Raw genomic sequence first — 14,657 nt, forward strand, 5'->3', positions numbered from 1 at the left:
ATTCTGATTAACACTGAATCCCTAACACAAAGGCGGACATCAAACATTAAAAGGAAAGTGATGGAGAAGCAGCAAGATACCATAATTATCACCAAGCAGAAACTGTTTACTTTTAAAGAATAATGAGAATATGGACAAGTTTAGTTAAAACGACAGACAGACAGACGGACAGATAGAAAAAGACATATCTTCTCACTACTTTTATCATCTTACCACAGTGTTGACCGCTTTCCGTTAAGGATGTGTGTTGACATAAGGCTAACTCTATTTAATGCATTACAAGACAAAAATCTTTGTCTATTGTTCTTAGACCTACAACTTTCATGTATTATACAAAGAACTTTGTCTTCCCATAATTATTGGAGACTTTTCCTTGTCACCATTGAGGAAGGGAAATGACCTGTTTGACCAATGGATTGAAGATAGGTCTCAATCTTGGCTTCCGGAGGTAGCTGCGTGCCAACTACCGATCGTTTGCTTGACAGAGATCAACTTGGGAGATTCACTGTAACACCATCATCATCCACTAGAGGGAACAAAAGCAGTTGGAGAACAGGGGTCACCACACCCCTTCTGAACAGTTGCTTGCTTGCTTGCTAAGTGATCTCTTGGGTCTAACCGACCAGAGTTGGTCTCTCCCTTGAGAGTCTTCAAGGTTCCTTGTTCCTCTCAATTAAACTGTCCAACCCTTCAGGCGCCGCAACAGACACATTCCCGGACAGGTGCTTACTGGGTAGTTGACTGACCAGGTAGCCCAGAGTGAAGCTCGGTTTTCAATAAGCTGTATTACTTGAATCTACAAAAACTAACATTTCAGCGTTGTGATACGTTGTAGCACTTCACTTTCCTTTTGTTAAGGGTAGAGGAGACTCTTTAGCTATAGTAAGAAGGATTTCTAGGAGAAGGACACTCCAAAATCAAGCCATTGTTCTCTAGTCTTGGGTAGTGCCATAGACTCTGTATCATGGCCTTTCACTGTCCTGGGGTAGAGTTCTCTTGCTTGAGGGTACACTCGTGCACACTATTTTATCTCAGTTATCTTCTTCTTGTTTTGTTAAAGTTTTTATAGTCTATATAGGAAATAATTATTTTAATGTTGTTACTTTTCTTAAAGTATTTTATTCCTCCTTGTTTCATTTCCTCACCGTTCTATTTTCCCTGTTGAAGTACCTGGGCTTATAGTATCCTGCTTTTTCAACTAGGGTTGTAGCTTAGATAATAATAATAATAATAATAATAATAATAATAAACTGAATAGATAACAAGATTAATAACAAGAGCAAATACACTAGATAAGAAAGAACTTATAGAATATGTATAAAACCTTCCAAATATTATGTGATAAGAAAATGCATCGTTTTTAAACCCAGTTAACTTCAAGAAGGAAAATGTCCAGGAAATCGCCAAAAGCACCTGATAATAATTCTCCGTTTAAGAAGCTATCTCAAGACCGTCTGAGAAAAAGACGAAGTAACGAAGAGCCATAGGTTCTAAAGGTTGCCTAACACTTAGTTGCATATAATGGGAGATTTTTGCTCTTATTTGATCGGTTTAGAAATAGGTTTTTCCTCGTTTGCTAATAATCATGATTTTCTTATTACTACTTTCTTGTTGTTAAAGGCTACTAATAACTTTTACAATAATACTACTATCCTAGTAATGATAATATGACTACCAGTAGAAGAGTAAAGATAAAACATAAATGGTGTTAAAACGTTGTTTCAGTTTCTGGAAGGGAGAATATTACGACCCTTATGATGCCTTTGAGGGTAAAAGGGAGCAGCAAAAGAACTTGATTTTCTCTTATCAAAACCCCTCGATTCACACGAGGGGAGAAAATGAAGAGATATTGTGTTCATCAATGTTGTTCATTATAGTTGAGAGAGAGAGAGAGAGAGAGAGAGAGAGAGAGAGAGAGAGAGAGAGAGAGAGAGAGAGAGACGTAGCTCGAAGGAAGACAATACAAAAGAATATTTGTATTTTTATTTCAAAATGGCTAGTCAACTCCATTTCCTTATTAAGGATTTCTCTAATGAAACCAATTCCTGAGAATCAATATGGAATTCCCATCTAGATCCTCCACATTCCTGTCTCAGGGAATGATAATCGCAATAGATTCCCTCTGGAATACAAAAACTCTTTCTGTGAGATCTCAAGCTAGGCAGGATCAGGAAATGATAGTCAGCGTGTTTTCGTATCTTCATTGCAACTGATACACAGGGGAAGGAAATACAGATAGCCCGTGACGGACAGTGACGTCACTTATGTGGGCGGCGCTTATCTTACATCTTACATCTCCCTCCCAAAATATTACGATGGTAATATTTTCTAAATTTATAAATGACAATATCAAAAGCAGATATGACAAACGAAATACTATACTCTCTTAATGAAAAACTTCAGACATGTAAGGTAAATCATAATCGTAATAATTAATGGTAACATTAAGATGAAAGAGAGAGAGAGAGAGAGAGAGAGAGAGAGAGAGAGAGAGAGAGAGAGAGAGAGAGAGAGAGAAACATCAACAGAATTAACATAACCTCAAGTGAAACAATAATTACATCGGCATTGCATGGTGTGCACCAAAATTGAGTCGTGAATGCAACACCAACGTAAAATCTCATACAAAATATAATTTTGCAAATATGAATCAATGCATGTCTAAGTGCAATAAAATAAAACAGAAGTTGCTTTCATTTTATGAATGCAGAATCAAAGCAGAGATAATTATATATAATCCTTCATCCAGACCAGGGCCTCTCTTTTGGAGGGCGTACCTCTGGCGCTGACGGAGGAAACTTAGGCTCCTGACCCACTTCGTCGTCGGTAGGAGTGGTTCCTTTTGTCTCATTGCGGACAGTTCAGTGACCTTGAGGTTTCTTCTGTTCCTTATCGACGGACACCAACTACCATTTAGTCTCTCGGTATACTGCTATGAGGTCGTTGCTCGACTATGATTCCCAGCCTGTCCCAGGCCTTGGTCATCTAGTTCTGACCCCTAATGAGCGTGCCTGGCTGTAAGGGGTTTTAGCCTCCTGTCGCTGCCACTTTCAATTATCTTCTCATTTTTCTCTGCTACTTGAAGTTCTCTTTTTCTAATGGATTTTCTCCGGTGTTGGTCTATTATATAGTTGAGTTTTGCAGTCGGTACACAATCCCGTAGCTGTCTCCCAGTTGCCAATTGTGCCGGAGATTTATTCATACCCTGAAGGGAGTGTTCAGGTATTGTAGCATGGCCAATGATACCTTGTCATTATCGAGGCTTCCAGTCGCGTTGATACTTGTTCTAATTATCCTTTTTGCGGACTTAACTGCGGCCTCGGCTCTCCCATTTGACTGCTGATAGTGGGCCGATGATAGGCGTATGTCAACTATCCATCTCCTGTAGAAGGTCATCATCTCTTCACTCACCAGGTTGGTGCTGCCGTCGGTAGACAATTGTTCAAGTGCTCCCTATCGAGTGAAGTAATGCCTAAGTTTTGTCAAGACCTTTGCAGACGAGGTGCCATTGGGAAAGTGGGCTATTTCTAGCCCGCCTGTAAGCTTGTCACAATATGGCATATACATGTGTCCTTCGAGCTGAAACAGGTCCATGACAGTCTGTTGGAACAGATACTCTGGGGCAGGGGTCATTTTCATTACTTCGGCAGGCAGTGATGATGCGTGGGCGTCGCACGATGTACATCGTGAACGACGATGCTGGAGGTCACCCTCGATGCCCGGCCAATAGACTGAATGTCTCGCTCCCCTCAACAATGTATCTAGGCTATGATGTCTGGCGGTTATCTGATGGCGGAGCCCTTCGGGAATGACAAGGCAGATGCAGTTGTCGTTGAAGCAGTATGTGACCAGAGTGCCAGATATAGAGAGACGTTCCCTGATGCCGTAGAAGGGCCTCAAACATGCAACTTCTTGAGATTTCTTCTGGTTCCATTCCCCTGCAGTCACTCGACCGACTAGTAGCTGATATGGTGGGTCATCCAGGGATGCCTCTTCAACGGTTTTCTCGTCTATACTATCTAGGCTATAGTGCACTGCTCCTGTAGGTTTTTGTTAATTCTTTGTTGAAGCTCGCATCCTTTCTATCGGGTTCCATCTTCATTCAAGGAAAATGAGAGAGGAAATCAGCAGCATCATTTCTCTTGCCAGGTAGGTATCTAACGTTGAAACTATACAATAATGTTTTTTTCCTTTAATCTAAACAGTCTGGGGTTGGTAATATCGCCGAGACTTCTATTGCCTAGTAACTTGACTAAAGGTCGGTGGTCCGTGACAATGGTTAAGCCCGGGCAGCCCAATAAGAATAACCGAGCCTTTTTCAAGCACCAGGCCACCGCAAGGGCTTCCCCCTCCACAGCTGCATACCCAGACTCGGCGGGCGTGAGAATCTGACTACTACAAAGCGCTATTCTCCAACCATATCTGAAACAGAAAGGTTTCGACGGAGGAACAACTGCAATATTGTTGGAGGATGACGAAGCCCACCCCCTCCTTACTCCAGTCAGTGACTGCAACAGTCGGTCGCAGCTTATTGTAGTAGGTGAGGCCTTCCTTCACCAACTTGCAGACGATGTCTTGCACTTGACGAAACTTCTCCTGAAGTGATCATCCCAATAGACCTGTTTGCCCGAGAGCTTCTTCAGCAGGTCTCTAAATGATGGGCGCTGTTGTCAGGAAGGGGGCCAGCTGATTGACAAAACCATACCATGACCAGATGTCAGATATTGTTGGCTTTTAGGGCATAGAAAAACTTTTGATAGCTGATAGATAATCTTCTAAAGGCTTGTGAGAGTCCCAACCAACGTTGAATCCGACGAATTCCACTTCTTTCTTGCAGAACTTGAATTTTTTCTGGTTTCAAAGGGATGCCTTTGTATGCACAGACTGCGAGGAAGTCATACACATGCCAAAAGGCACTTTCTATGCTCAAATCATTCACACACTTAAACTTCCTGGGTACTTCTTAGATGGCATCATCAAAACGGCGTGTATATGCGTCGGAGGCAGAACAATGTCCCATTGGTGTCCTTCGGTATTGGTACCTGCCCTAAGGTGTGATGAATGTGGTTAGGGGTATGCTTTCCTTGTCCAGTTCTACCTGGGGAAATCGCCAATAGGCATCGGCCACAGCCTGGTATGAGCAAAGGGGAATGCTGCATACCATATCAAAGGGCGTAGGGGTGTGGTGCGTCTCCCTTCTACAATTTGTATCAAGTTTTTGGTCGTTGACCGTACGTCTTGGTTACCCCATTTTCTTGGCCAGGACCACCATACATGAACACTATTCTGTGAGCTCTCCAGGGGGAGCTCTTTCTAAGACCCCTCTCATGACGTTCTCCTCCAACTACGCTTTCACCTCCTTTTCCCAGGGCTTAGGTACTGATGCTGGTATGTGGCAGGCGTAAGGAACTGTGTCAGGTATTAAGGGATACGGTAGGGTTCCCCATCCATTACCGAGAGGGGTTCTCTCTTGGTGTTGAAAGTCGTACTGGAGAAATAGGCTAATAACCAGTTTTCAAATCTGGTAATATTCTCCTCACTAGTGAGAAATGGAATAGCCGACGATCTCACAGGTTGATCGGTTGCTTCAGCTAATGTGTAGATTGCACTTGCTGCTGTGGGGGCAGAGTCCGTGAAGGGGGCGTGGTTAGGAAACGTTTCTGGCACAAGACCAAGTCTCTCGCAAGTATCCAGGGATAATTAAAATCAATGGAGGACTTTACAAAGTATACTTCCTGGGTTGTGTGCCTCCCCTTGTATTCTATGGTGCAAGAGGTCGACCTTAAACACTTCAGATGTAGGTTGGCAAAGTCTCGCAATCCTTCCTTTAGCCTCAGCTTGGCTGGCTTTATGTTCATAGTAGCAAAAATAGCGGGTCCCTCAACACAAACCTGGGCACCAGTGTCGAGCACCGCTCGGACACAGGACCACTCTCCCAAGCTGTCTAGGGGCTGTGACCTGGGAAGGTTTGTGACCTGGAAAAGGAGTCTGGGGGCTTGCCCAAGGCTAGGGGATGTGACCTGGGAAGGTTTGTGACCTCTGCTAGGGGCTGTGACCTGGGAAGGTTTGTGACCTTGGAAGGGGGTCTGGGGGCTTGCCCCGGCTAGTGGTTGGGACCTGGGAACTACTAGGTTAGGTTAGGTGGGTTTGTTAGGTTCTGTACCCTTTTACAAATCTCATATGTGTTAAATAATCATGTTTGGCATATATTCAGCGAATTACATGATCCATATATTTTTCCAACTAATTATCATGTTCTTTTTTTGCATTTCTGACCATTATTATTGGTGTAAATCACTCGTTTATGACATTTTCCCACCCTAAAAACCCGTTTCCACTCGGTTCCCCCAAAATTTCTGGTAACACAACTGAATTGGTATCATCTCCTTTCTCATGCATAGTGCTTCTTAGCATCAAGTGTACTTTCTTTTTATTTTTTGCTGGAGAGTACGAAAGAAGAGTAAGGTTCCCACTATATATATATATATATATATATATATATATATATATATATATATATATATATATATATATATATATATATATATATATATGTATATATATATATATATATATATATATATATATATATATATATATATATATATATATATATATATATATATATATATATATATATGTATATATATATATATTCCTACCATTTGGTCAACCTTACCGTTGATTATTTAATCAAAATAGTCTCTCTGTAAGGGAGTGTGGAGGAAAAAAATCCTGGCGGGGGGGGGGGGGGCCGTTATATCTTATGGCTGAAATTCCCTCTGAGGGAATAACAGCCTGGACTTCTTTCCCCGGGGGAAAATCGATCCTAGGCTAATTTTCCCGGGGGGAATTTCAGTCAGGGGGGAAAAATTTCCTGCTACACGTGAAGTTAATCAAATTTCCATAGAGGAGCATATAACAGATTCAACCAGCCTTATCTACCCAGTATTGGTTTCCTATACTGTAAATCTTACTTGTTCCATATAAGTGTTCTGGATGACCCCGATCACACTCTTTCTGTAATTTTGATTTCTTTTTCTGTTACTATATATATAAATTATTATTAATTCGTCATATATGATGTGGAAAGTGTACCTTCAAAATTGTTATGAATAATTATGAAAAAAAAATCCCAAAAGGTTAAAGAAAAGCCCAAATTCTTTTAAGATACATCATTGTGAGGATAAAATATATTTCCATCTGATCCAAAATGTCAGGTATTTGCGTAATAGTAAGAGAATTTGTGTAATATTGAAAGTTCACTGAGATTGGAGGAAGCCTTTCCTATTCCATCAGTAATTAATGAGTAAAGATACTGAATGATAGAATAAAAACGTGTAAACTTTATTCATGTTTACTATAATCACTATTTGTGCAATGGAACTTTTTATAGAATTAGCAGAAAATAGAAAAACTATCAACACAGTCCTCTTTCGTTTTCTGTCTAGACTTTCGATTGGGACTAAATAAAATCTAATTCTATGTCATACCTTCACCCAAGTCTATATGTTAATAAATGAAACATTTTTAATCCTTCTTATTCTATAATAACCTTTGGTCTTTTTTAGATTATGTTTGAGGGGAAAGAGGAAGATCTGTTCTTTTATTCTGAAGTAAGATTTCATAAAAACAGTTATATTTAAGAAAACTATCTCACACATTTTTATTATTAGATTTAGGGGGAGGAAGAAAAGATAGTGAGTTGTGGAAAACTATAGTAACTATAGATTCTTTCCCCCATTATTCAAAGCAGCAATTTAGTTAGAGAGAGAGAGAGAGAGAGAGAGAGAGAGAGAGAGAGAGAGAGAGAGAGAGAGAGAGAGAGAGAGAGAGAGAGAGAGAGAGAGAGAGAGGAAAATTATGGACAACAAATGGTTCTGTTTTTTTTTTTTTTTTTTTTTTTTTCCATAGGTTCTGAATGATGCTAATATCAGTACCAACAGTATTCTTGCAGCGCCAGGTAAAAGCAATTCCAAAGAAAATCTTACGGTCTGGCATGAAAAATTAGATACATACAAAAGAATTAAATGGCATTCATTGGTTGTTAAAGTCAACAATTCTAGGTAATCACCCCTATGAATATGTAGAGAAATGTAAGTAATTACAAGCTAAAATTAATGAGGTGATCAAATTAAGGAGTTACTTGAACACAAATCAGTCAGTTTATACGTCCAATGCTGCATTTCCGTTTTGAACAAAAAGCAGTCCAGCGACCCCTTTTACTAATCATTGGTATTTTGCATAACTCAAACGCCTATACCAGAGCTCAAGAACACCTTCAGGGTAGAAATTTCCGGCTAAAAATGCTTGTTTATAGTTTTGACTTTTTTCGTTAAAGGATACCACAAGTATTACGTCCTAATACATCTCTTTGCTAAGCAAAGCAGGATCTTAATCATTCTCCAAAATTGGCCAGTGTACGAGTTTTATGGAAAATATGACCAAATGAATTTTGTGATGGGTCATGAATGAATATGCAAAGTTTCAAAAATCAATGGTGTAAGATCCAGTTCGAAGGACCACTAAAAATTTGAAGTTAGTTAAAATTAATGTGTGGGAAATGATTCCAGGAAAACCTCCCAGCTCCGAATTCTGGGTCTGGGCTTGGAGAAGTAGAGCAGCAACACTCAAATTCATAAAACCTGAGAGATGCAACAAACACAGTTTGCTAACCATACACACGTTTCTTAAAGATAAATTTTTAATTTGATTTCTATCTTGAAGGGCAGCATTGAAATAAGTTTATATTTATTAAGAAATAAGTCCATATTAGAGCTGTTTATATAAATATCTCTAACTGACAAGAATTAAGTGATTCCTATTGCAATGATATAACTCAAAATTAGAGGAGTTAATTTTCCCTTTGGAGTCAACTTGAAGATTTCAAGAAACTGAGAGGAAAGAAAAGAGATTCAGTTTATAACCAATTGTAAACAACAAAAGAGAGAATTTACATCTATTACTAATAGTGAAGTCATTATGTAGTAACTGACTACATCGATGTAGGAGAGAGGTTGCATTAAAGAAGAATCTTAATGTATTTTTCATACTTCTAAGTAGAGATCACTCCGTACAAGTAGATCAATTGGAGACGTATCATACACTGAAGGAAGGAACCCAATATTTATCACTTGACCTACAATTACTTCGATTGGAATCAAGACAAAATAATGAAATCCCAGTTAAATCTAGTTCTCTTTGGGAGATGCAATAAACCACAAAGGATTTTGCAATATGGAGGAGGTTAATGAAGTTAGCATCAAGAGTTGATCAATTAACCAAGTCCGACTAATTCAGGTATATAAACATCTAGGTAGCCTACAGACAGTGTTGCTATTTCAGGATGATGTAATAAGTTGTAAGTTCAATACTATAAATATCATCTTTGATATAATTTCTTTGAACTATTTTTGTTTAGCTATTGTATGAATCAATATTCATTTAATTTTCAATATATATATATATATATATATATATATATATATATATATATATATATATATATATATATATATATATATATATATATGTGTGTGTGTGTGTGTGTGTGTGTGTGTGTGTGTGTATATATATATATATATAACAACTATAATAACTATACTTGTTTTTTTGCCAATTAGTAGTTAATAATGAAACGAACTCGCTATTAGGGTTATGGTTTTCTTTCTCTTCTTTCAAATTTCATTTACAAAACACTCAAATTCAAAATTGTTTCTGGATATCCATCAACCTTTTTGTTCCAGAACCAATTATTATTGAATATCTCTTATAAATACTGTTATTAAAAGCTGTTTTAAGAAAGTGGGTAATATTTTGGTCTTTTCTGATTCAATGCTACAAAGCTGGAGAACAATATTCGGTCGTTTCAAATCAAATATGAAATGTAAAATTACTTATTAGTCATTATATCACAATAAGATGGTTTTCACTATTATGAAAACATATTGGAAAGAAATTAAAATGATTTTGTAATGAAACTTACTTCTGGAGAAAACACTCCATGGTTCCATCTTAATCATTTGTTTATACTTATTAAACAATAAACACCTTATAATGAGATTGCCATTTCTTTTAATTATTTACCTATTATGTATTTATTCGGTTGAATAGATTTGAATAAGAAAGGGATCTAGGTATCTTGAGAAACAATGGTTATACTCTTAGTTGGAACTTGGAAGCTAGAACAACTGCTGTACCATTGAAAAGAACAAAGTGGTCTCTGTCTCTCTCTACAAGGAAACATAATTTTCCACTCAAAGAAGAAGCGCCCAAACCGAATTTTCTTCGTGTTTCTTAATTATCCTTAGTATTAAAGTGTCTCTCAAAGAATTGTCCTGAATCCACCGCTGGTACGAGCTTTTCTCTGTAAAGGTTGATTTCACCAATTAATACTTCATTAAGAACTTTGTCATTGAGTAGGATAATCACGCTGCCAACAATTGACAACTGACTTTAGGAAGTCTCTCCCAACGACTATAGGGACACCTAGTCCTTCTGAGTGATTAGTGTACCGTAATGGGTATGCAATAATATTTTCAAAAGTCAGATAGTAGGATCTTGCATAAAAAAAAAAAAAATAATAATAAGAATAGGGAAGTGGGGAGTATGAGTAGTTGGATAATCTTGATCAGACTCTTTCTAAAACTTTGATTTATCTTTTCTTACATTATATATGTAAAATATTAGTAAGTTTCCATAAATGTTACATAAAAAGTGCAATCAATTTCTTAACAAATAATTATAAAAACAAACATCAAATCTTAAATGTTAACAATATGCAAGGCTGTTCAAGAGTAAATCATTATGCAGTTACTCTCTACATAAATAGTTCCTCCGACTGATCTTAGCCACGAAGGTTTCATCTTGGACTGTGAGTCAGCCACAACTCTCCTACAGATATAATTCCCCAAACATTCGCTTCATCAAGAGGGTGTATGTGGTATGGTGGCAACGTCATACTGACTCAAATGGAAAGACCAGCGATCGATTCTCCTAACAGACGGGGGAAATAACTTTTGTTTCTGCTCTTATTAATAAGTCTTTTATCCTTAGGCAAGGTGCAATTTCGTTTAGTTGGAAGTTCGTAAGCTACACAGCTAAGTATAATAAATAATAAAATGAAAGTTTTATTGCTTCATTTTACCTGTATTCTTTGTTACTGTTTTGATTCAGTTTAATCTTTACTTCTGCCATCCTTTCCAACCTTTGGTATTACAATCCCTGATTTTCCAGATAATTGAATCTTTTCTCAACACACAATATTTACAAAATGCAACATTATACCATTCAAGTTTGAACTTCCAAAGTATCAATAAATAAACTCTAGACTTAAGAGGAACATTCAATAGTATAATTACTGTTTTCACTAAAACTTCTCTAAAACTGAGATAAAGCAAAACCAATAAAAACTGAGCCGTTGTAGAAGCCTTCACTATAAGACACAAACTGCCTGTTTGTCTAAACAATAAGTTCCTTTCTTAGATATTATTATTATTATTATTATTATTATTATTATTATTATTATTATTATTATTATTATTATTTGCTAAGGTAAAACCCTAGTTTGAAAAGCACAATGCTATAAGCCCAGGGGCTCCAACATGGAAAATAGCCCAAGGTTAACTTGATAAAACTCATAATTATTGTAAGTTACTTAAAAACAAAAGTGATTTTATAGGAATGTGTAGAGGTCATAAATTAAAGTAAGTTTTGGTCGTGGCTTTCACCCCAAAATGCTTCGCTTCCCCATCGGTAATAACTTGACTCTCTCTCTCTCTCTCTCTCTCTCTCTCTCTCTCTCTCTCTCTCTCTCTCTCTCTCTCTCTCTGTCCCATCAACAAAGACTTGTATTACTTGAGATTATAAGTATGCTCGTATTATGTAGATCTAAAGTATCTCTGAAACTTTCGTATGCTGTATAGGCTCGACCTACTCCTCACTATACTCAAAACCTGTAACCTAAATTGCTGAGGCCTAAATTTCCTAGGTCTTCCACCTCCTCCCCCTTATTATTATTATTATTATTATTATTATTATTATTATTATTATTATTATTATTATTAAGGGACAACCCTATTTTGAAAAGCAGGATGCTATAAGCCTAGGGGCCCCAACAGGGAAAATAGCCGAGTGAGGAAAGGAAACAGGGAAAAATGAAATATCTTAAGAACAGTAACATTAAAATGAATATTTCTTAAATAAACTATAAAAACTTTAACAAAACAAGAAGAAGAGAAATTAGATACAATAGTGTGCCTGAGTGTACCCTTAAGTAAGAGAACTCTAACCCAAGACAGTGGAAGACAGAGGCTATGGCACTACCCAAGTCTAGAAAACAATGGTTTGATTTTGGAGTGTCCTCCAAGAAGAGCAGCTTACCATAGCTAAAGAGTCCCTTCTACCCTTAGCAAGAGGAAAGCAGCCACTGAACAATTACAGTGCAGTAGTTAACCCCTTTGGGTCAAAATTTATTTTTTTGGTAATCTTAGTGTTGTCAGTTGCATGAGGACAGACTATTTAGTGTATGTTTAGGCAAATGGAAAGTGAGCCGTAACCAGAGAGAAGGATCTAATGAAGTACCGTCTGGCCAGTCAAAGGATCCCCGTAACTCCCTAGCGGTAGTATATCAACTGGGGCTAGTGCCCTGGCCAACCTACTATCTATATTAATTTTGCAGGTTTCATTATTTAGGGAATATTAACTAATAGATTTTTTCTTTACAGAACAACAAAGCATTTCTGGGAAAAGTTGCATGGATGACAGTCGATTGGTAAGTACAAGATTACTCAAATTAAAATTCTTCAACAGTATTATCAACATGGGTTAAAACCATATGCATACACATTTATACCCAATCTTTGATTGTAATATTCAATGACATGGTGAAGCTGGAACATCTTACTGAGGGTGGGCTATCTTGTGTTTAAAAATATTTCTTTGATAGAACAAATTAGCGCCTATGCTAGCCGGTGTCCGCCAATGTACAGACCTTCCAGATTCCATCAAAATATATAGATGTTTCAATGGGAAATTATATTTGTGTTCATCTTGTTTGAATCTGTTTTGTAACATCCTTAATTTGAATGGCGGGTTATGATGACAACTCTAAATTTTGATGATTTGAAGCATTAACCAGTAAATGTTTACAGCAGATGTGAGGGCAGAATAAACTTAACTTCTCACCTGCAAAAACTTCTGCAGCAAATATGCTTTATCCTAAAAGTAATTGCATGCTAAGGTAGGTTGGTATATATTTACCAATGCACCGCTCAGTGTTACCATGATATTTGCAGCTCAAAGTTACTGGTTTAGGTTAATTAAGGTTAGGGTTTCTGCGGATTATTGTAGTCTTGTAACTTTGCCATATCATAACCGTATATGTATGGTCGTTTCGTAAACGATCAGAACTAGTGGATGAGTTTGACTGTAGTCATTTCGTATCTAAGAATTTGGTCATTTCTTAACTGTTTTTTGGTTGTTTCTTAACCTATACAGATAAGTAATTTTTTTTTTCCATTTTGTTCTATTGTTCTTTGTTTGTAAACTGCATAGAGATACTCAATTAGTATATGTAAATATTCATCAAAGTATATTTCTCTGTTTTATCAGGTAGATGCAAATATTTCCTCTGTATAATGCAGTTGTGTAACATACATAGGCCTCATATCACTTATAAGAACATTCGAATTTAAGTAATTATTTTAGTATATGTGTATGTATACCAACAATATCACATATTTCTTTTTATATTTTTCATTCCTTTTTTCACGTCTAAAATAGGTAGTTCAAAACTAAAGATAATTAAGGTTTACTTAAGAAGAGAAAACATTGCAATCGTATTTTATCACATCTTTATTACATACATACATACATACATACATACAGGTAAAAATAAGACCTTATTATAGTGTCTGCAGAGTGAGTATAGTTAAAAAAATAACAACAGTAAAATGAAAGAGCCAATTCACCGTGCAACATGTCTTGCGAGTCCATCTTTCACATAGATTACATAAGATGGCCTGTTGTTTGGGGAATACAATTTGGTTTCACACAACACAAACATTCATGATTTTTATTGTAACATTATAACAATTTGACACATTGGAAATAAGGAAACCTCGCAAGAGTAACGTTTAGTTTTTGTAATCAAAACTGGGATTGTAGGAATAAGGTTTACTTAAGCTAATGATTGTTTCGAATGCCGGCTGATTTGGACCGTGGCCTATTCGGACCGTGGCTGATTTGGACCAGAATCGAACCTTATTCTTGGCTGATTCGGACCATATATTTAGGCTGATTCGGATAATTAGTAAGGCTCATTCACACCATTTGCTAGGCTGTTTTGAATGATTCGAACACAAACACAAAGTTACCTTTGACATGAAGAGGCTTATATCCAAGGCTTCCACTTTAGGAATTATTACCGTAAACTAGAGTAATTGGGATCTCTTTAGGGTGAAGTTTGGGGTGATGCCATTATTAGGGTAATTTTAGGGTAATCAAGCCAAATTATACTCCGTTCAATATGGATATATATTAAGTTTATTTCCTCATGCTGGATGATTAACAAATTCTTAACGATTAACAAAAACAAAGAATTATGCATAATACTTTATTTTAGGGCTGGTCACATACAGCAGGGGAACCCTACTTTA

At 37.0% G+C, this 14,657-nt stretch overlaps 1 protein-coding gene across 1 annotated transcript; it reads right to left on the reverse strand.

Annotated features, from left to right (window-relative positions):
- Positions 1 to 3,453: 3,453 nt before the first annotated feature.
- Positions 3,454 to 10,005, reverse strand: LOC137618880 (uncharacterized). The gene is made up of 3 exons (XM_068349084.1): positions 9,986 to 10,005; positions 4,241 to 4,422; positions 3,454 to 4,040 (listed from the first exon to the last, which is right to left on the reverse strand). The coding sequence occupies exons 1-3, from the start codon at positions 10,003 to 10,005 to the stop codon at positions 3,454 to 3,456; spliced, it is 789 nt and encodes a 262-aa protein (XP_068205185.1).
- Positions 10,006 to 14,657: the final 4,652 nt, after the last annotated feature.

This window comes from Palaemon carinicauda, chromosome 25 (genome assembly GCF_036898095.1).
Source record: "Palaemon carinicauda isolate YSFRI2023 chromosome 25, ASM3689809v2, whole genome shotgun sequence".
Taxonomy (NCBI): Eukaryota; Metazoa; Arthropoda; class Malacostraca; order Decapoda; family Palaemonidae; genus Palaemon; species Palaemon carinicauda.